This window comes from Palaemon carinicauda, chromosome 8, assembly GCF_036898095.1.
Source record: "Palaemon carinicauda isolate YSFRI2023 chromosome 8, ASM3689809v2, whole genome shotgun sequence".
Taxonomy (NCBI): domain Eukaryota; kingdom Metazoa; phylum Arthropoda; class Malacostraca; order Decapoda; family Palaemonidae; genus Palaemon; species Palaemon carinicauda.
In genome coordinates this window covers 159,423,865-159,447,753 of record NC_090732.1, presented here as the reverse complement: position 1 = coordinate 159,447,753, position 23,889 = coordinate 159,423,865, and the positions used below count along the sequence as shown (strand labels likewise).

Sequence of the window (23,889 nt, the reverse complement as noted above, 5' to 3'; positions counted from 1 at the left end):
CAACTTTGTCCCTGAGCGGCTAAGACTCAAGATCCGGCAGTAGCGGATCAGAAATTCGGACCCTTCCGGATTGTGAGTCTCCGCTGTTATTATTATTATTATTATTATTATTATTATTATTATTATTATTATTATTATTATTATTATTATTATTATTATTATTAACACAGCAAGGAAAGGAAAAAAGAAAAAAATATGTTCTAAGAAGAGAAATAACATTGAAATAAATATCTCCTTTGTAAACTGTAAAAACTTTAACAAAACAAGAGGAAGAGAAATAAGATAGAATAGTGTGCCTGAGTGTACCCTTAAGTAAGAGAACTCTAATCCAAGACAGTGGAACACCATAATACAAAGATACAAAGGCTATGGCACTACCGAAGACTAGAGAACAATGGTTTGCTTTTGGAGTGTCCTTCTCCTAGAAGAGCTCCTTACCATAGCTAAAGAGTCTCTTCTACCCTTACAAAAAGGAAAGTGGCCATTGAATTACAGTTCAGTAACCCTTTGGATGAAAAAGAATTGTTTGGGAAATCTCAGTGTTGTCAGGTGTATGAGGACAGATGAGAATGTGTAAAAAGTAGGCCAGACTATTCTGTGTGTGTGTATAGGCAAAGATAAAATGAACCGTAACTGAAGAGAAGGATCCAATGTAGTACTGTCTGGCCAATCAAAAAACCCCATAACACACTCGCAGTAGTCTCAACGGGTGGCTAATGCCCTGGCTAACCTACTACCTATAATCAGATGACCCAGATCAGTTGTTACTTTGCCATGTAAGGATTATGAGGAAATACCTTAAAAGAATCTCCAGAACTCCCCCTCATATCAGAAGGCTCTTTGTGAGCACAGAAAGGGTCAAAGGGAAAGAGAACAAAAAATTCTATCTTCCTGGATTAGGCAGGTGATTGAGCGAGCCACCCCTGACTGTCAGGACCTCCCTGATGTTCAAGAAGAATTTCTCTGTGATGCAGTTGCTACAGGCAGGTGTGTGGAAACAACAAACCACGTTTACTGCCCACTACTTGCTAGACATAACCCACTGGAACCTAGGTACTTTTACCTTAGGGCCTGTGGTAAGCTGCACAAAATGTAGTTAGTAACACATCAGCTCCCTTGTAAGACAAGTAGCAGTAAGTCGGGGGTAGGTGTTACCAGCAAGTAAGCCTAGAATGAATGTGCGAGTGACTGGTCACTTCGTATTTTATTCTCCCCTCTCTAACTGCAGGTGGGTATCATCATCCTTTGTGTAGCCTGGTATATGTGGACAGTACATTTTTGTCCCCGATCTCCTATTAAGGTGGAGTTGCAGAGTTTAACCCCAATTTTATGCTTACATGGTCCAGTCACATTGCTAAATTCTAACACCTAGCACGGATTACCCAGGCCATTAAACCTCAAGGTTTAATAAGGTGTTAAGGTGCGAAGTAGAGAGTAACACCCTGGGTTAGTCACCAGCTAGTTGATTTTTGGACTATCCACCATTGAGTGAGTCTCCACTGTAAAGAGCATAAAGGTTTGTATATAGTGTCAGAACAGATGACAGATTTGGTAATAAGTTGTATTTTGTCTAACTATACAAACCTGGAGCTCTTTACACATACTGGTCCTGCCATTACCTTCCCCTGTAAGTCCTGCCTCAATTGCAAAGTGACGGTTTGTTACTAGTGCAGGTGTGAGTGGGGGCTGGCTTATCTACCCCCACTCCCCCTCCACTAACTAGCAGAGGGTAATTACACCTCGTAAAAAATTGAACGGCTGGTTCCTGCCATCGCCAAAGTATATTTCCTGTAAAGAGCTCAAGGTTTGTATAGTTAGGAAAAATTAAAATGATTTCAAAATTTGTCATATTGTGCGTGTATGTGTACACGTGAGTGAGAAAAAAATAATAGTTTGCTTTATTTTAATCAGTTTTAAAAGTACATTAAAGTCAGACCATGTTTGATTTAATTGGATGAATGGACTTGCTTCTTTCAACATAGTATCTCCAGTCTTGTGGGGATAGTGGAGATTGTAATGTGAAGATCATCTTCCACATACAATCAAGATCAGTATTTATTTCTGATATACTGTATGTTAATACAGAAAGGATAGTTTCATAGATGTAGGTCAATCCAAAAGATGTTAAGATATTCAGTGTTGCTTTTGATGAACCAGGATATTTCTTAGATATTGATCTCAAGAAATTATTCAGTGTTGTTGACTCAAACTTGAGACGCAAGGTTCTATCAAAAGATAATTCAAGCAGTGCTTCCTCGAGGTCAGATGTTGTGTAATTGCCAGGAGCCATGAACAGTAGTCATCCAATCATAATGTTTTAGAGTCGACTTCTAAAAAGTATTTTTTAAGTGATCGTGAAAACCTTGAAGATGATTAACTATTATTACTTTCAAATTATCCAGACATAAATAATTTTCCTCTACAAACTCTTTAGTTCAGAGAAATTCGTTGCTCAAGCTTCTTTGAGAATGCATGTATTATGTACAAACAATGACAATATTTGTGTTCAAACCTTGTATGGAAAGATTTAATTCATTAAGTTTACCAAAAATGCATGGTAAACACACTAGCTTTTCAAACCAGTTACTGTCGGTCATAAAAACAGTTCAGAGCCTGAATCGAGAGGCAGGGAAACTTTATCTCTCAGCTTTTAAAGCTGTGTGAAAATATTTCCTCTGGAAAGCCATCTGACATCTATGTGAAAGCAACAATGCTTTATGGTTTGAGCACATGTATTTGCATACCAAAGCAAATAACCTGGCATTCAAGTGGCGTAATTTAGTATAGGTGATGATTTTGACAGCTCTATCAAAAACACTTATAAGCTTGGGAACAATGACTTTTCAAGGAAGAGCTTCTGAATGAATAATACAATGAGTAAAATATATATGAGGAATCACATCATGTACCTTTGATTTTAGTCCTTTCGTTTTACCCAGCTGCCCCAACTCTATTTGTCCGTATACCTACATTGATCCTAGTTAATTCCAAACTCATGAAGTTCTTTATCCAATTTAATAAAATTATCTTCAGTACACTTTTCCTTTTAGCGTAATGCAAAACAACATATCTTCATTCAGTTTTCCATTAAAACTATACCTTATAAATGCAAGTAATGGAGAACTAGAAATGACGGTTGATTCATTAATTGTAAAGACTAATTCACATTGTTCACTCTCCATCAACTGACTTAGTATGTCCCTTGCAATGTCATGAATTTGAGTACTAACTGTATTGTTTGACGGTTAAGGTGTCACGTTCACAAACCATCTTTTCTCCATGAAGAGCTCTACACATTGCCAATGCAGCATGTTTAATAAGCTCTTCTCCTATTGTGTGCAGTTTTTTTCTGAGCAATTAGATATGCAACCTTGTATAATGCCTGAACTATGAAAGTTAGTGCAACATGTTTTATCCCTTGGTTTTGGCCTTGCAATTCAAATTTCAGTGTTTTTTTTTTTTTCTTTTTTTTTTTTTTTTCTTTTTTTTTATGATGATGATGATGATGACTGGTGTTTGTATTGCAGGTGTCTTAATTTTTTTACAGGCTTTAGGCTGTCATTAATTTTTACAGGCTTTAGGCTATCATTAGCCTACTGTCATTAACATGACATACAAAGCCATACTGAATAAAATCTTCTTGGTACTTTCTCAGTTTTGGCTGTGATTGATCATTGCAGCCTTATTCAACACCATCATTTTTATATTTGACTTACACGGTACTGTAGCTACACTATTACTCCCTATACCGATATCTTGATGAAGACATGAAGTTTCTATTATATCTAAATTGTAAATAGAAAATACAAACAGGAAATATCACAATCAGGAGAGGTAACCCAGTAATCTCACCATTGGGTAACCCGATTCGAAAGATTAAATCCAAGACGAAAGTTGCGATTCAAATTTTTAGTATAAAAAATACTGTTACCCCTTGTTATTCAAGAATTCTCTCATTATGGATTCAGTTATTTGTGATAGAGAACCATATAACCTATTAAAAATCACATATTCGCAGTTTTTCTATAAGTACTTCTGTGGCCTGATAATTTCAAAGCAACCACACTCCCTTGTACCCGGCATGTTTTGCATCATTTCCCTCTCACAGGACAACACCCCTTCTCTCGCTGACTCGACCTCAGTCTAGCATCATTTTTCCTTGTGTGTGCATCTACTGCTTCAGTCATTTTTGTGCAGAATCATGTTGTGATGCATAAAAGTGGTGTAAAAAAAAAATACATATCCAGTATATTTAGTGATTTTAATGTAAAAATGTGATATATTCATCGCTACCCTGCGCTCTCTAAGCAGTCAACAGCTGTAGTTTCATCATGCTTTAGACTTACTGTGTAGTACTTTGTACCTAAATGGCTAGTGGTGTACTACTTTTTCTTTCCATTTTATTGTGTTAGTGTATTCATTTTATACTAACTACTGTACAGTACTGTATACAAAATAACATACTTTGTAGTATTAATGTAAACATAGGCTACTGTACTGTATGTGTACGTTGAGTTTGAATGGTGCCAGTCAATCTGGCGAAAATAGTGATCACTTACGAGTGTTATCTTAGCTAATAAGCTCCTGTCTCTATTACCTAACCCCCACAAATAAGGAGGACTTATTGTATTTTTGAGAGAAAAATTTACATTAAATATCTACAAAATGGCATCCACTGAATTTAGAGATATTTTTTTTTACCTAATTTCAAAAGAAAATATGCTATAAGCATACCATAGATTTCTATTGCGATAGGGAGTAAGATATAGAAAACAGCAACAAAATCAAACCTGTGGGCTTTGCAACTTACATGTATGATCAGCACTGGTGGAAGATTGGTAAACAGAGGATATCAAGAATGTTTTTTTGATACAAGACCTAGTAGTGTCACAAAAAGTAATGACATTTTATCAGGTATTGTACTTCAGTGTTCAGTATTGTTTGCTTTTTTATACAGTAGGGAAGTAGAAAACTTCCATAAATAACTATAGACTTTTACATTTTGTAGTATCAATAAAGATATATTTATGATCACTAAGGAAGAAAATATCTTTGATATTTGAATATGTGATATTTGGTGACATAAGCTTGCAGAAACCTCTATAGGGAAGGATTAAAAAATTTTCCTAAGGTCGTCATGGATTTTGAAGAAAATTATACATATGTACTCTGGTAATCAAATTTATTTTTAGGTACGTAGTTTGTTTGTAGTATTAGATTTATATATTATGAGAGTGAACAGTTTGTAGAAGCTTCTTCAATTTTACTTGAGTGATATATCTGCTATCTTTTTGTAAATAAAAAAATTGAGTAAAATTGATAAATGAGATAATATACGTACAATCACCTTGTCTTCTTGCAACCCAAGAAATTCTATTTGTGACCCTCCATAGTTTGGGAACCCTTGCCTTAGAGGAACAGGTAGATTGATATTTAAAGGTTCAAAGGTTACTCATGAATGGCAAAGGCAAGGGACGGTGATAGTACCTGAGAGACAGGACAGTGCCCTTAGAGACTGACTATACAGTGCAAGCTACATATGATTAGCACCCAAGCCCCTTCCCCATCCAGCTAGGACCAGGTTAGGCCAGGCAATAACTCTCTCCCAACCCCCACCATCCCTGGCTCACTAGGTTGGTGAGGTTACAAAAACTATCAAGCTTAAGTGGATCTTAAACCCCCATCCAGCAGATCACTAGACAGGGATGTTTCCAATAGGCTATCACAAACTCTTTCCAGAAAAAAAAAAAATATACCAACCAGTTTGGTTTTAGGAGGACTTCCAAGCCATCAAACAGGGAATCTCATTTAAAGGAGGAAAGATTTGTAAAATAAATAATAAATTTTGAAAGTAATTTCCATTTTTCCTAGCTATACAAACCTGAGTCTTTAAGTTAAACGTCCCTCCTTAACCAACCTTCTCAGTCCTTAGCAGAAAGACCAAAGTCCTGTTCTTCCAACAAGTGGAGGGGCTGGGCTTCTCGCCTGCTCTCACTGCTTGTCGTTAACTACCTAGTTAACGCATTCAAAGGCTATTCCATCTCATGGTAAAAAAATCTCTCTTTTTTAAAGTGGTCAGGTTTGTAAGTTAAGAAAAATAAAAATGGCTAAAAATTTGTTATTTTAGTCACTCTTGCTGTTTAGGTATTTATATTATACTTGTAAGTAAAATTCACATTTGTATATTGCTATGTTAGATATATTTTTTAAAGTGAAATTAAAGTGAAAACCAATTTATTTACTTTTCTTGCCATCACAGTGTCCTATTTATGCTTTTGATGGAACAAAAGAAAATTAGGAAAAGTAAAGTAAAGTAGTCACAAAATGAAAATGAATAGACTGATGCTTTGTAATTCTGCTACAGCGGGTAAAATGGCTCTGTAAGACCTGCTTCTGTAATTTGTTATTAGTTATGAAAATTTTAAACTTATGCTTGTGGGTGTAAACCATATAAAAATATTGAATAAAAGAGGATGTGGTATCAGTAAGCTCTTCTCATTGATATTTATATGGAATAAAAACTTGAATTACATTACTATAAAGTACTCTCAAAATAATGCTCTCCGACTCAAAATGCTGCAGCTATTTTATTTGCAGGTAGATTTTAAACATTTGAAAAACATTATCTTGGATGGATTAAACATTTAAAAAGCATTATCTTGGATGGTTATACAGCATTTCTCATTCTATTAATAAGATAAAGATGTATTTTTTATGATAAACTTATTAGTGCATTCTTTAACAAATAGTGTCTTTTCTATATACAGTACTGGAAAAATTTCATGAGATTTTCCCTTTTATAAATCATGCTTTGGGGTGTTTTTCTTTTACATTTTTTATTTACTAAAGGATAAGATATATTTGCATAATTTACAAAATAAAATGGAAAAAAGAATAAGTTGATGAACAAGGGTAAGAAATGGGGAATATAGTTATGAAAGCATTACAGGTACAGTATAAACAAAGTGTTGCAGTATATTATCATAAGACAATATTTATCCTTTCCTCTATCAATGTCCAAGATTGAAACATAAGTTTGTGGAAAACAAGAAATGTATGTAATGATTAATTAAGTTTATAACAGGAAAGTGAGTACAAAATTGTTCACCTTTAAGAAATTTTCAAGTAAGGAAAAGATCTTTCCCTCAGATGTTTCACTCTTACCATGATCATATACTTAATCTATATAGTTCAGTTGACAGAGGTTCTACATAAGTGACTACATTAGAATGTCCATTTTCAGGTGAACGGTTACGTAGATTACCAGAATGTTTAGTAGGATATGAGAAGGTTTTAGTAACACCATGGGGCCACGACCCTACTGTTGTTCCACTTGCTGCATTGTTCACTACGGTTAATGAGGCCCTTATGCATTCTCCAGTTTTTATTCAGGTAAGTCATCTGACCCTTTACATTAACAAAGTCATATCATCTGGTCAGGAAGGTAGCAAGTCATATGACATGCTCTTGCACTCACAATGTCAAATTATTTTTGCTTTAATTCTCTGGTAAGGAAGGTAGCAAGTCAGCTGACATGCTCTTGTACTCATAAAGTCTTACTATTTTTGCTTTAATTCTCTGGTGAGGAAGGTAGCAAGTCAGCTGACATGCTCTCGTACTCATAAAGTCTTACTATTTTTGCTTTAATTCTCTGGTGAGGAAGGTAGCAAGTCAGCTGACATGCTCTCGTACTCATAAAGTCTTACTATTTTTGCTTTAATTCTCTGGTGAGGAAGGTAGCAAGTCAGCTGACATGCTCTCGTACTCATAAAGTCTTACTATTTTTGCTTTAATTCTCTGGTGAGGAAGGTAGCAAGTCAGCTGACATGCTCTCGTACTCATAAAGTCTTACTATTTTTGCTTTAATTCTCTGGTGAGGAAGGCTGTCAGCTGACATGCTCTTGTACTCACAAAGTCAAATTAATTTTGCTTTAATTCTCTGGTGAGGAAGGTAGCAAGTCAGCTGACATGCTCTTGTACTCATAAAGTCTTACTATCCTTGCTTTAATTCTCTGGTAAGGAAGGTAGCAAGTCAGCTGACATGCTCTTGTACTCATAAAGTCTTACTATCCTTGCTTTAATTCTCTGGTAAGGAAGGTAGCAAGTCAGCTGACATGCTCTTGTACTCATAAAGTCTTACTATTTTTGCCTCAATTCTCTGGTAAGGAAGGTAGCAAGTCAGCTGACATGCTCTTGTACTCTTAAAGTCTTACTATTCTTGCTTTAATTCTCTGGTAAGGAAGGTAGCAAGTCAGCTGATGTACTCTTACACTCAAAAAGTCATGTTACTGTATGCTTGTGTTAATTCTCTGGTCAGGAAGGCAGCAAGTCACCTGACATGCTCTTACACTCATCAAGTCATATTATGCTTGCGTTAATTCTCTGGTCAGGAAGATTGCAAGTCATCTAACATGTGCTGACACTCATAAAGTTATATTATGCTTGCATTAATTCTCTGGTCAGGAAGGTAGAAAGTCAACTGACATACTCTCACACTCAAAAAGTCATATTATGCTTGTGTTGATTCTCTGGTCAGGAAGGTAGCACGTCATCTGACATACTCTCACACTCAAAAAGTCATATTATGCTTGTGTTGATTCTCTGGTCAGGAAGGTAGCAAGTCATCTAACATGTTCTACTCTTACACTCATAAAGTCATATTATACTTGCGTAAATTCTCTGGTCAGGAAGGTAGCAGGTCATCTAACATGTCTGACACTCATAAAGTCTTAATACGCTTGTGTTATTTTTCTGGTCAGGAAGGTAGCAGGTCATCTAACATGCCTGACACTCATAAAGTCTTGATATGCTTGTGTTATTTCTCTGGTCAGAAAGGTAGAAAGTCAACGGACGTGATCTTACACTCATAAAGTCATATTATGCTTGTGTTAATTCTCTGGTCAGGAAGGTAGCAAGTCATCTAACATGCTCCGCTCTTACACTCATAAAGTCATATTATGTGTGCATTAATTCTCTGGTCAGGAAGGTAGCAAGACACCTGACATGCTCTTACACTTATAAAGTCATATGCTTGCGTTAATTCTCTTGTCAGGGTTGTAGTAAGTCATCTGATGTACCCGTACACTCACAAAGTTGATGTTATGCTTGCGTTAGTTATCAGGGCACGACGGTAGCAAGTCATTTAATGTGCTCTTACACTGATGATGTCATATTATGCATGCATTGATTCTCTGGTCAGGAAGGTAACAAGTCATCTCAGATTTATAGAACTGATGTAATGCTATAATTTTGGAAATGGTGGGTATTGAGAGCTCATCTAGTCACTTTTAGAAAGCCATTCTACTGAAAAGTTGTCTTGTAGAGTTGATAGATATGTTCCGTTATGTGCCCTTTTGCTTTGATTTGCAAATGGCAAGCAATTGTCAGTTGCCTTTATTTTTTTTCATAGATATATTACTATTAATGACTTTTACTATTTATGCCTGTTATATTACGGATCCCAGGTCAGCAATTTTATGGACAGTCAGACCTTCTTGTTTGTGAGTTTGATGTTTGCAAGTTTGATTATTTGGGGGAAATTATTTTAATGAAACTTCTTGAAATTCATATTCTATTCATTCTCTAAATGAAAAGAATATCAGCCATGATAAATAAGAAAATTATTAAATTTTCATAAAGATATCATAAGTAGCATCTTTTGTTTCAACTATGAAGACCCAGGATGAAATAGGCACTTGTGTAAACAACGCTTTCTCCCAGCCTCTTGTCACCTTGATTTCTCATCATTTTCAACAGTCCAGATGTGAAGGACTGTGCTGTTGTCTGTGATGTTTTTGTTCCTACACAAATACAAACAACTGTCCTTTAGATGAGTATGTTTTCAGACGAAGATGGATAGCCATTGAATTGTTTCATGAGTAGTTAAGTGAGAGAGAGAATGAGGAGCCTCCCCTCCCTACCTGTCAAAGTCTTCATTTATGACATTTTGGTTGAGAACTGAGAGGAATCCTTGAGGAGGGATATTCAGTAATACCTTGTAATACGAGCATCCTATCATACAAGCATTCCGAGATACTGTACAAGCAAGCTACCATGGAAAATTTTGCATTGAGATATGAGCACAAACTTGAGATATGAGCACGGTTACAGATCCTGACACTTGGTAGCCAAGTGCTCGGGAGCTCTCGAAGCCCGCATCACTCGTTCATTTTGCATGATCTCTGACCGATGTATGCATCTCCGAGCTACGCTCGTGTTGTTTGCGTTATTTATATGATTATAACGTAAATTTGTAGACAATTATTCTAATAAATGATGGGTCCCAAGAAAGCAAGTGGAAACATTGGCAGTGAGAATAAAAATTGCATGATGATGATAGAGGTAAAGCAAGAAATTATAAAAAAACAGGAGCATAGTGTCCGTGTGAGGGAGTTGGCCCGCCAATACGAGAGGAGTACGTCGACGATATGTACCATTCTCAAGCAAGCAGAAAGGTGCTATTAGCACAAAGCCTTCCAAAGGCTTAACCATCATGTCTCAGTTACAGACTAATATAAATGACAAGATGGAGAGGCTTCTGTTATTGTGGATTAAAGAAAAGCAGGTGAGGGCAGATATCATGACTAAGACAGTCATCTGTGTGAAGGCTAGTGCAATCTATGAAGATTTGTTAGAGAGGGGAGACATTAATGCCAGCGGAGACTTTCAGATCTAGTCATGGCTGGTTTGATAAGTTGAAAAAGCGAACTAGGATCTACTCAGTTGCGAGGCAAGGGGAAGCTGTGAGTTCGGATATAGAAGACGCAGAGGAGTATGTTGAACGTTTTTCCTAGCTTATTGCTGCAGAAGGTTTCATATCCCAACTGCGATGAAACTGGCCTTTTTTGGAAAAAGATGCCACAAAAGACATTCATCACGGCAGAAGAGAAGAAACTGCCAGGCCATAAACACATGAAAGATAGATTGACTCTAGCCTTATGTGCTAATGCCAGCAGTGACTGCAAGATCGAGCCACTGCTGGTGTAATACTCCAAAAACCCACGTGCTTTCAAGAGTCACTAAGATTTGGAAATAAAAGCTTGAAGTGATGTGGCAAGGAAATTCAAAGGCCTAGGTTACAAGGCATTTTTTCACAAAATTGGTAAAACTGGCCCTAGGTCTGGCTATCAAGAGGTATATGATGGAGAAAAATCTGCCATTGAAATGTCTTCTCATTTTAGACATTGCATTGCCCACCCTCCAGGTCTTGAAGATGATATTCTTGATGATATCAAGTTCATTAAGGTCCTCTATCTCCCCCTCAACACCACTTCACTCCTCCAGTCCTTGGACTAACAGGTCATTTCAAATTTCAAGAAGCTGTACATCATAATTTGTTCAAAATTTGTTCAAAAAATGCTTTAATGTCACAGATAACTCCAACCTCCCCCTTCATAAATTTTGGAAGAACCATTTTAACATTGTGAATTGTTTAAAAATGATTGATGAAGCATGGCAGAGTATAACGTGAAGAACCTTAAATTCAGCTTGGAAGAAATTGTGACCAGATTCTGTACCTGAAAGGGATTTCGAAGAGTTCAATATGCAGTCTGACCCCGAACCTATTATGTTGGGTGAGATTTTGTGACTCAGAAAGTCCATGCGGCTGGAGGTAGATGGGGAAGATCTCTACGACCTTGCTGAGAAGCATCAAGAAGGGCTCATGACTGAGGAATTGATTGAGCTCCAGTCAATGCAACATTTGGACTTGATGCAAGGGCTCAATAGCGAGGAGTAGGTGGAACCGAAGGTACTTCTTGTTTCGAGGGAGATTAAGAGAGTGTTGACTAAGTGACAGGATGTGTTTTATTTCATTGAAAAGAGACACCCTGATATATTGTTTATTGGTCAGGCTTCAGCTCTTTTTGAATGACACTTGCCTGACTCATTTCTGCAACATTTTGAAATGGAGACAGAATCTAAGTTCCTTGCATAGGCATTTTTTTTTAAAGGCCTGCAGCAAGTGAAAGCAAATGTGAGACAAAAGGAGCTAAGACAAGTGAAGAACAGCATAGAAAAAATAAAACTAAACAATGAAAAAAAGAGTAGACAAGAATAATTAAAAAAAAAAATTCAGTCAGGTTTTCTCTCAGTTGCACCTTTCCACTGAATTGCCTTCCACCCCTAATGACATGTCATAGATCCTAAAATTCATAGATCATTATCCTCTTAACCCCTTCGTCTTGTTGACATTGGTATACATCATAACTTGCCTGGTAATTCATACGGTGACGTCGGGATAACGTCATCTTTATAATCATTATAATCATTATTATAATTATAATTTTTATAAGCTACGAAAGAGTATAGCATGATATGAAAGTTGATTTGATAATTGTGATAATTAAACCATTGGCCAACATCTAGGCTTTATTGGTTTAAAAAGCTTTAACCAGATGGAGCCTGTGATAAATAAGATATAAATATAATTGTATGATACTAGTTACCCATAATCAAACAATAACCATCAGTCATAATACAGCCTAATTCATTAATAGTTAATATACATATATAACAGTAATACCGTATGTATAAAGTATGGAAGTTTGATAGTTTACAGTGTAATTGATAATAGTTATTACCTGTTGAATAACAATAATTATTAGTATCTGAATGCAAACAAAAGCACTGTTACCAACTGGCACAGTAATAGCATTGTTATTTGTATGTAATATAGTAGCTACTTTTATGACATTCTCCCCCTTCTAAAATATAATACTTATTCCATATTCAATAATTCTATTATTTCCATGATATTAATCTAGCATACAAAACTCAAATCACAGTATGTATACAACACACATTACAAATTAAGCCTATTAACTGGTCGGGTAATACGACCTGATCTCCTTGAGGTAGGAACAGGTGGTTCATCATTATGGATAGGTGATGGTTCAAGGTTATTTAACCCTTTGGAGATCCTTTTGGCTGTTCTCCAGGATCAGGAAGTGACTGATCAACAGGTAAAGGAAACTCAGCTGGAGATAAATGCTTGATTGAGACAGTAGTCTCCCTTCCATTTGGGTACCTAATATGTGCATAATTAGGATTATCCTGCAAGAGCTCTACTTCATCTACTAATAGATCATTTTTAGAATTAAGAACAGGCCATTTTAGGAGTACTGGTCCTGGTTCACATAACTAGGATGGTATAGAAGCTCCAGCAGAAGAGCGACGGGTATAGTTTAGTAATCTCATGTGGAGTAGCATTCATAGCTGTTGCTAAGAGTGAGCAAATTGATTGTAGGGCATCTGGCAACACTGATTGCCAACACTCCACAGGCAGACCCCTTGATTTCAAATTCATGGTAATTGCCTTTCAAATTATGCCATTGAATCTTTCAACCTGTCCATTACCTTCAGGATTATAAAAAGTGGTTCTACTACATGATATACCTTGACTATTAAGAAAATCTTGCAGTTCCTTGCTGATGAAGGATGCACCTCTGTCAGAGTGCACATAAGCTGGCATGCCAAATATTGAAAATAACTGACTAATGCACTGAATTACAGTTGAGGTAGACATATTACTACAAGGGAATACAAATGGGAATCTAGAATATTCGTCAATAATATTCAGGAAATATTTATTCTTGTCACTACTGGGTATAGGTCATTTGAAATCAATGTTAATCTTTCAAGTGGCTGAGTGATTTTTATCAACCTAGCATTATCCACTTTAGTAAACCTAGGCTTGTTCTCTGCACATACCTTGTAGGAAGCAATAGCCTTTTTCACATCATCTACTGAATATGGTAAGGTTTTAGTTTTCACAAAATGATATAACCTAGTTACTCCAGGATGGCACAATGCTTTATGTAGACTGCATAAGGAAGATTGATCACTAGCTGTTGCACCACAATATGCTCTTGAAAAAGTGTCAGGGGGAATATTCTGATCATCTGGACCTTAAATAACAAAATCATAACAAGCCAATTCCAATCTCTGAGTGATTTTATCATTCTTTATCTTACTTTTATGTTTGTTGTCAAACATACATCTCACCGACTGGTGATCAGTTATAATTGTAAAATGGTGACCAGTCAAGTAGTGCCTCCAGTGACGAATAGCTTCAATGATGGCTTGGGCTTCTTTCTCGATGGTTGCATGTCATTTCTCCGGTCCCTGTAGAGTTCTTTAGAAGAATGCCACTGGACGACCCCTTTTGATTTAGAACAGCAGCTATAGCCGATTCAGATGCATCAGTCTCCACTTCAAATGGGATTGACTCGTCTATAGCTTTTACCACTGAATTTTAAATATCATTATTCAGGCAATGAAAGGCTTCTACTGCAGCTTCAGTTATTGGAAATGAGGTAGTTGAACTGAGTGGATGTACTTTAGCTGAATAGTTCACTAGCCATTGAGAGTAGTATGCAAAGAGTCCAAATGTTCTTCGTAACGATTTCATATTTGTAGGCACAGGTAAATCATACAATGATTGCAATCAGGCCTTAAATCGCAATTCTCGATGACATATCCTAAAATATTCAAGCACTTCTTTGAAAGCACACAGTTTAGGCCTCTTTTCTTAGCTGCATCCATAAGCCCGGTCAGATTTTCATCATGTTCTTCTTGGGTCAAGCTGCAAATAGTGAGGTTTTCCAGGTAAGCATAGGTACTTTTCAGTTTCTCATCTGCAATGAAGGAGTCCATAATTCTTTTAAAACAAGCTACTCCATTAGTGACACCAAATGGAATACGTGTGAACTGGTGAAGTCCCACATAAGCTTGAAAGGCTGTATAAGGTCTATCCTTCTCAATTATAGGTACCTGATGATAGGCACTTTTAAGGTCAATGGTACTAAATATCTTATGTGAAGCTATTTTATTAACATTGTTGTCAATACGTGGTAATGGATAGCTATCAAGTAAAGTGAACTAATAGTTTCAGAATAATCCACTGTTAGACATGTATTTTAGATTCATTCTTCACTACAACCACTTGAGCCCTCCAAGGCGAGTTGCTTGGTTCAATGATTCCTTCTCTGAGAAGTCTGCACTTCTCTTTCAATAAACTGCCGGTCTGGAAGTAAGTAGTGCCGTGACTTGGAGGCAATGGGTGTGCAATCAGGTTTCAAATTAGCAAATAGTTCAGGCGGATCTACTTCAATGGTACTTAGACCACAAACAACTAGAACAGGTAGATCACCTCCATACTTTAGGGTTACACTCATGCAACTTTTGAAAGTCTTGACCCAGAATTATGTTAGAACAGAGCTTTGGAAGAATGAACAGGGTGACATCCTGATTATCTCTGCCACCAATGTGCAAATTCACGTTACAAAAACCTTCTGTTTTAACTGACAAAGAAGCTGATGCCATTGACACTTCACTACGATTCTTTTGCACTTTCAACGACAATTTCTTGACAATATTCGGATGCACAAAGCTTACTGAGCTCCCACTATTTATCAAGCCATCCACCGAGGTTCCATTCACATACATTGTAGTAGTGGCTTTGGACAAGCATGAGGGAGCTGCTACAGAAGTAATAGCAGCTAGAAATAAAGACTCATTTCTATTTGTAACAGTGGAAGAAGCACCAACATGTCTACCAACAGTAGCAGTCGATCGGCAAACTTTAGAAAAGTGGCCCTTCTTTTTATGTTTATGACAAATTGATTCACATGCTGGACATTTCATCCTGAGATGCTTAGGATAGCCACAAAAATAACATTTAGTTGCTGTTTTATTTGTCGAATGCATAGCAGCAGCAGCTAGTACGTTAGTTTCAGGGGTCTCATGAACTGGGGTGGGGTTAATATTTGCACTCACTAGATTTGTACAGATTTGTAGCGTAAAGTTCAGAATTCTTCTGCGCTGACTCCAAAGCCCTGGCTTGGTCAACAGCTGTCGACAAGTCTGAAACCTTGTTCTCCAGTAAATGCTGTCTGATGAGAGATGATTGCAGACCACTAATAAAATCATCACGGATAGACTTCACAATATATACTAGCAGAAACAGATTTAAAAGTACAGCCTTGACTTAAAACCTTCAATGCTTGCAAATATGAGTCCAAAGTTTCACCGCCCTGCTGTTTACGAGTTGCTAACAAATGTCGGGCAAACACTTCATTTTTGGGTTTGACATACTTTGCTTCCAGTACTTGAATTGCTTCATCATAAATTGTACAATTGGATATACAAATATATACTTCAGGAGAAACTTAGTTTGTAAGAAAACTTAGTTTATCAATTTGTGCACTGTCAGGTTGGCTTATACACTAAAGAAAATTTTGAAATTTTGATATGAAAGTTGATTTGATAATTGTGGTAATTAAATCATTGGCCTACATCTAGGCTTTATTGATCTAAAGTCCTTAACTGGGAAACTGTAATGACAAATAAGATATGAATATAATTGTATATTAATAATTAATATACATACATACACATACATATACCAAGGCACTTTCCCAAATTTTGGGGGCTAGCCGACATCAACAAATGAAACAAAACGAAAAGGGGACCTCTACTCTCTATGTTCCTCCCAGCCTGACAAGGGACTCAACCAAGTTCAGCTGGTACTGCTAGGGTGCCACAGCCCACCCTCCCCAGTTATCCACCACAGATGAAGCTTCATAATGCTGAATCCCCTACTGCTGCTACCTCCACGGTCATCTAAGGCACCGGAGGAAGCAGCAGGGCCTACCGGAACTGCGTCACAATCGCTCGCCATTCATTCCTATTTCTAGCACGCTCTCTTGCCTCTCTCACATCTATCCTCCTATCACCCAGAGCTTTCTTCACTCCATCCATCCACCCAAACCTTGGCCTTCCTCTAGTACTTCTCCCATCAACTCATGCATTCATCACCTTCTTTAGCAGACAGCCATTTTCCATTCTCTCAACATGGCCAAACCACTTCAACACATTCATATCCACTTTAGCTGCTAACTCATTTCTTGCACCCGCTCTCACCCTCACCACTTTGTTCCTAGCCTTATCTACTTGAGATACACCAGCCATACTCCTTAGACACTCCATCTTAAACACATTCAATTTCTGTCTCTCCGTCACTTTCATTCCCCACAACTCCGATCCATACATCACAGTTGGTACAATCACTTTCTCATATAGAACTCTCTTTACATTCATGCCCAACCCTCTATTTTTTACTACTCCCTTAACTGCCTCCAACACTTTGCATACTTTATTCACTCCCTGACGTACATCTGCTTCCACTCCACCATTTGCTGCAACAACAGACCCCAAGTACTTAAACTGATCCCCCTCCTCAAGTAACTCTCCATTCAACATGACATTCAACCTTGCACCACCTTCCTTTCTCATACATCTCATGACCTTAATCTTACCAACATTAACTCTCAACTTCCTTCTCTCACACACCCTTCCAAATTCTGTCACTAGTCAGTCAAGCTTCTCTTCTGTGTCTGCAACCAGTACAGTATCATCCGCAAACAACAACTGATTTACCTCCCATTCATGGTCATTCTCGTCTACCAGTTTTAATCCTTGTCCAAGCACTCGAGCATTCACCTCTCTCACCACTCCATCAACATACAAGTTAAACAACCACGGTTAGCAGTTAGCAGTTAATAAATGTTTCCTTTCACATAATGTTCTGACATTTTTTACTCCAGTTTGAAACCATCTTACCTAAAGAAGATGGAGCTATTCATAAATTCTGCTAACTTCTCAGAAATAAATCAACGGTCATCTTACGCATTTATTCAGCAAGCTCAAGGCAAAGGAAGATAAGGAGGAAGTAAGGTTCTTGCTGGGTCCCCTTGCCCAGTATAAAATCAAGGGGTGGTGCCCAGTGCCCAGTATATCCTTGATTGTTTGCCTTTTACCCAGAATTTTTGGGCAATCCACTGTTGTATATTTTTTGTGTTGTGAACGTTGGAGTGTGGTCGGTATTCGGACACTAGGTAGTTTGGGTGCTACCTCTGGCCACAGTCCACAAACCACTACATAAAGTTTTGGTGCCCAGACCCGGGAAACGCCAACCTTTAGATATGGCATTGTCATCCAGTAAACGCCGAAAGGCTAAGAAGAGCCTGACCCGGGATGTGGCGAGTCTTGTCCAGATTGTCAGTGACCTGGCAACTCAGGTTAAGTTCCTGACACTTGAAGAGGCGGCCCTGAAGAGCGTTGAGCTGTCACCAACGTGTCACGTTGCCACTGGGGTCACGATCACAGAGACCACCAGTGCTCCTTCTACGTCCCCAGCTTGGCCAAATATCAATGGTCTGGCAATCCCAGTAACTGGAGCAGAGCCAGTGATTGGAGGTCTCCAGCCCCCTCCAGGGTTCACACTTACTCCCCCCTGTACCTGGCTTCTGGGAGTCTCCTGCTCTGAGTGGACGCCTTGCTTCTTCGCCTGTTCTGGCAACTAAACCCATTAGTCCGTCAGAGACTATAGCCAGTAGACTAGGGGAGCAGTTCCTGGACAACCTGGCCAAAGCCAGTAGGTTAGAAAAGGCTCCAGCAGCTACAGCTTAGGCAGTTGTTGTCCAGACAGGGGCTATTCCAAAGCGGAGATGCCAGGCCAAGGAAAAAGCCAGACCAGCATTACCTGAAACTTTGACCATGTCCCAGGAGTCAACCAGCGACGATTCTGGTAGAGAGTCTTCTGGTGACACTTCCAGCACTTGTCTCAGTGTCAGCTCAGACGACACTGTCTCCACCGACCACTTCCAGTCCCTCCAGACAGAACGCAGTCTGTCTGATCTGCTTAAGGTCCTCGACTCGAGGAGCCACCCCAAGCCTGGAATCTTCCATCTAGAAACTGGCCAGTGTTTTGCCTGATTCCTGAGGGATTTTGAGGCTTACTGCGCAAGTAAATATACCACAGGAAGCTCTGGCCGGTGGACCGTTGATCTCAGAAGATTTCTAAAGGGAGAAATCCAGGAGGCGTTCTCGGCAATGGGGGGTCCCGAGATCTCATACCCCGACATGATGGAACGCCTCCTCGGCTGGTGCCAAGAAGCCTGAGAGAGGCGTGATGCAGGTAGGAAGGCCCAGTTCAGCAGTGCCACCTGTGGCAAGGGGGAACTGCTGAAAATTTATGCCGTCCGGTTGGCCTCCCTGTACAGGTCGGCCTATCCTAGCCGTAGTTTGGACCGGAGGGAGCTTAGGCGGAAGCTCCTAAGAATTTTTCCGAGCAGAGCTGCGAGTTGGCTGGAACAGTCTCTGGCCACCATTAATATCTCCGCTGGCCGTCAGGCCACTTGGCAGGATGTTCTACACCTTTTGAGTGTTCTCAACGAGGCATCCCGTCAGCGAAGCCAGAAGGCAGAGGATTTGGCCATCAGTCGTGTGGGACAGTCATGGCACGGCTCTTATACCGACAGGGTTGTCATGGCTGCCCCCAGCCGTTCGCCTGGACCTGACAGAGCGTATTGAAGTATCCTCCTCGACCTGTCCCCAAACCTACACCTGTGGAAGTGCCCCTGCCACCATCACGCACTCCGGATAGGTCTCCTCAATTCCAGAGAAGGTACTATGCATGGTGCCAAAATTCAGGGCACCTTATGGACGAGTGTCGCAGGCGTCTCAACCTGTGCCTATGCTGTGGCTCGGCGAACCATCATGTCGCACAGTGTGGACGACAGGCGCCGCTTATAAGCAGATCACCTGTCCAGAACACAGCTAATGCCCGCAGTCCTGAGAGGGAGACCATCTCTGTCCAGACTGCTTCAAGGTGGAGAGCAGTACCGGAGAGTGCTACTCCAACCCCGTCGTCCTATTTTGGATCGACCAGTAGCCGGGAGAGCCGAAGTGGGAGCAAGTCCAGTGCTCCCTCTCGGACTGTGGAGAAGAAGAAGAAGAAGAGCAAGAGAGCAAAGCCCAGGAAGTCAAGAACTGAGGAATATAATAGGGCTTTAAACATCAGGCCTTCGATGTAGAAGATGGGGCTACATCAAAGGAGGGTGTGAGTGCTAGGGTGCGTGCTCCTAGTATTCCGGTGGCAAATGAAACTAGATTAGTCTTATCACTGACCTAGGTGGTAATATATTGACACAGTTTATGGACAGTTTTTTTCAAATACTTGACTTCAGAACCAAGTGAACATGAAGTGGCATAGAACAGTTTTTCAGTGATAGACAAACTTTTATGTGTTGTCAATTCCTAAACCCAGTGGATTGTTCATGCAGATTATGAACCACAGTGTTGTGGGGTTCTCCTTTAAGCTTGAAGTTTGTTTCTGTCATAGTCAGGAATAAATCTGCATGATCCACCTGAGTATGTTGCTAGTCAGCCTGGGAAAGATAGTTAGAAACAAGTTTGCCGGGATCTTCTAGTTTTCCCGCCTGAATTGCAATTCTTGTTTTATAATCCCTTTGAATTTGAGGAAGCTACTTGTATTTGAATGTATCACAAATAGATACACGGTTAGGTGTGCCTTTGTTTATATTGGTATAGTTTAGGGAAAACTTATGAGTGACCAGCATGTGAATAGTTCTTTCTTTTTTTTTTTCAATCTTGTTATTGTGAGGCTGGAGTGTAAAGGGATGCTAATTTTGCCCTTAATTGCTTATTTGAATTTGACAAAACAATGTTAATGTAATCCTAACAGTTTTTTTTTATTAAATCTTTCTAATAAGTCATTCATCATATTATTTCATCCCACACTGTGTCCCGTTAGCAATTAATAAATGTTTCCTTTCACATAATGCTCTGACATTTTTTACTCAAGTTTGAAACCATCTTACCTAAAGAAGATAGAGCTATTCATAAATTCTGCTAACTTCTCAGAAATGAATCAACGGTCATCTTACGCATTTATTCAGCAAGCTCAAGATAAGGAGGAAGTAAGGTTCTTGCTGGGTCCCCTTGCCCAGTATAAAATCAAGGGATGGTGCCCAGTGCCCAGTTCATCCTTGATTGTTTGCCTTTTACCCAGATTTTTTGGGTAATCCACCGTTGTATATTTTTTGTGTAGTGAACGTTGGCGTGTGGTCGGTATTCAGACACTAGGTAGTTTGGGTGCTACCTCTGGCCACAGTCCGCAAACTATTACAACACATCCATACATAAATATAGTAGTCTTGTATACAGTTATTTAAAATTTTGTTTGATTTTAATCTTTGGGAAATTAGTATTAGTATATCTGAGATTACTTGCTAGTGTTTCCTAGCTCTGTATTTAGTTTGTTTTGATTTGGACCATCCTTGCAGTTATCTTTGTTTTCATGAGTTTCATCTATTTTAATCTACTTTCTTTAATTATGTCATTCAAGGGTGAAAATGGTGTTTATAATCCCAGCTGCTCGTTTTGATGTTAGCCCAGGTGTTCAGCATATGTAGTAGTCATGTGTACAATTTTATATGAATTTTGTGGTTCAGGAAATGTTTTCGATATTATGTACAATTGGCTATAGTGGATTTTCCTTCCCCATATTAGACTGTTAAAGTTAATGCTTGGTTCTACTGTATCTACTTTTATTTTTCTTTAAGCACACAGTGCTGACTTTCAGGTTAATCATATTTGTAACTTGTATGTTGTTTAATCATGTCTTTGCTATGATTATGCTTCCACCCATTTATTTGATGTCATGAATATGCTCCATCTTTGTTCATTATTAATTTTCTAAAAAAATTGATGCTGGTTGATTTAAACTAATTTTATTCCACAAGAAACGGTAGCAATGAAATAGTTAGGCTGTATTCCCTGTATTTTATGTAATTGAATGTTGATGAAACTTGATGTTTTAGATGATGCAAATAAGCTGTTAGTTTAGTTTTGTTAATTTACTTACTTTTAACTAGCATTTAATGAATGAAGGTGAATAGCTTAGACTGGATATGAGAACACCCTTGGAATTGGTTAAAGAATTTAGAAATATTTAAAAATTCCCCTTTCAGCATATTATTTTTTGTATTTCACTTTATTTGTTCTTCTTATTTTACCATCTATTGTTTAAGAGTGTTCATTGATACATACATTTAATTTCTTTCAGGCTTATGGATGGTATCATGACGTTTGTATACAGCACATTCCATTTCCACTTGATATTTCCAGTAAGTATTCAGCTGGAGAAGTAAACCAGTTTTATTTTGTTAATGTCCTGACTAGTCACAAATGTAAATATTACAATGATAGTAATGAAGTTTACTTTCAGAAATTTTTGTTATATAAAATATTATGATGTAAAAACAATTTGTCTAGTATGTGGTTATACTTTAGAAGTATGAAAAATCCTTTTGAAGATGGATTTCAAGTCTCAAGCCTAGAGAATTTGTTGCTTGCGCATACAATACAAATAGCTTAGCTGTGTATTATGATTAATGTCTTTCGAGTTAGACTTGGATATCTTGAATTGATTCTGGGAGAAAAATACTGGGTCAGGTGTGTACCTTTCAAAACAATGTGTTTGGGTTTGGTTTTGATCAACTGCCATGTATATTCTGTATTACAGTTTTATTGCCGAGCTTTTCACAATTTATTTTCACGCCATAAAATTATCTTTCCGTTTCGGCCGCTTGGTTGGGAAGTACCTGTGAAGTCACAGAGAGACTTCAGCAGTGCGAAACGAATGTAAACAATCTAGGTTTGCCAGAACAAAAGATTTTTTTTGTTGGAAAAGTGATTTAGATTTTTTGAGATTTTTAAGCATTGCAATGCCTCACAAGTGTGTTGTAGTGGAGTGCTCAAATACAGGTGAAAATATCTCCCTGTATTTCTTCTCAGATGAGGAATTGTTAAGGAAACAGTGGGTCGCTCAAGTGCAATGCACACTGGCCGAGTGAACGCCCAGCCAAACGTTGCTGCTTTAGAATCTTCATACTTTAATACATTATTAAAAAAAAATGGTCCCATTTTGCCACATTGTTAACAACAGCCACAAAATTATAATAATAATAATGATAATCTTCATCATCATCATAATAATAGTAACAGCAAAATAATCCAAAATATTGATTATGAAAATTATTACAAATACATCTACCTAAATTACATTTCTAACGCCAGCTTACAAAATCCTCCAATCAATCAAATATCTGCTACTTGTTTGAAACTTTTAGAATTAATTTCTAATGGTGAAATTAGATATTTTCTCTTGAATTTTTATGCTCAATTCAAAATATATAGCATCTCTCTCTCTCTCTCTCTCTCTCTCTCTCTCTCTCTCTCTCTCTCTCTCTCTCTCTCTCTCTCTCTCTCTCTCTCAGTGACATGAAAAGACTATCAAACCTATCATCTTATTTTACTGACCTGCCTAATAACATTGATGATGACATTATATTAAGATCTGATTTTACTAAAATTCATGTCCATATTAGCACAAAGAACTTGAGACTTACCATCAACATTTCCATTTGGATTTAACACTGTTATCTTTGTGAAAGCAGGATTTACAAATCCAAGCATGGAATGAGCATTCCCATTCCATATTCTCAGAATATGCATTCCTAGTTCTTTATTCTTTCGCACACACATCAAAAGCCATCAGAATCAAAGGTCCATGGTGTTCCATGAACCAATCCTAAAGTGCTTTCAAGTTGATGCTCAAAATACATTGGGACTTTTCATACTAAAGTAGTGTTGTGCAATTATACAAATATATTTTCTGTAGAATAGGTATTAAAAGTTTTACAGATATTTTTATACACGACATAGTAAGATGTGAATTTTTTCGAGAAACGTACATTACGAAAACATTGTTTTTGGGGACCTTGAATATATTATCGATAGATAATGTTTTAAACGGATTTTATATGCTAACTCCAAGGATTAATATAAACACTGAATATCATTGCCTCTGGTTAGAATCCTCAGCTTTTATAATGATTAAATTAAATGAGGACTATCCTTTCTTCAGAAGAGTAATTATAAACATTAAGATGAAGGGGTGGACGATCGTGGCCGGGATGTTTTTTTTTCCAACCCGGTAAGTTTAACCATGCTGTTAAGACC

At 38.0% G+C, this 23,889-nt stretch overlaps 1 protein-coding gene across 2 annotated transcripts in view; it reads left to right on the top strand.

The window, feature by feature from the left end:
- Positions 1–23,889, top strand: part of LOC137646058 (protein FAM91A1-like) — a 196,559-nt gene that overhangs the window by 131,671 nt on the left and 40,999 nt on the right. For both annotated transcript variants that reach the window (XM_068379212.1, XM_068379213.1), the window contains 2 exons: positions 7,244–7,392; positions 21,932–21,992. In XM_068379212.1, coding sequence (XP_068235313.1) covers positions 7,244–7,392; positions 21,932–21,992 — 210 coding nt within the window. The remainder of the gene's footprint in view (positions 1–7,243; positions 7,393–21,931; positions 21,993–23,889) is intronic.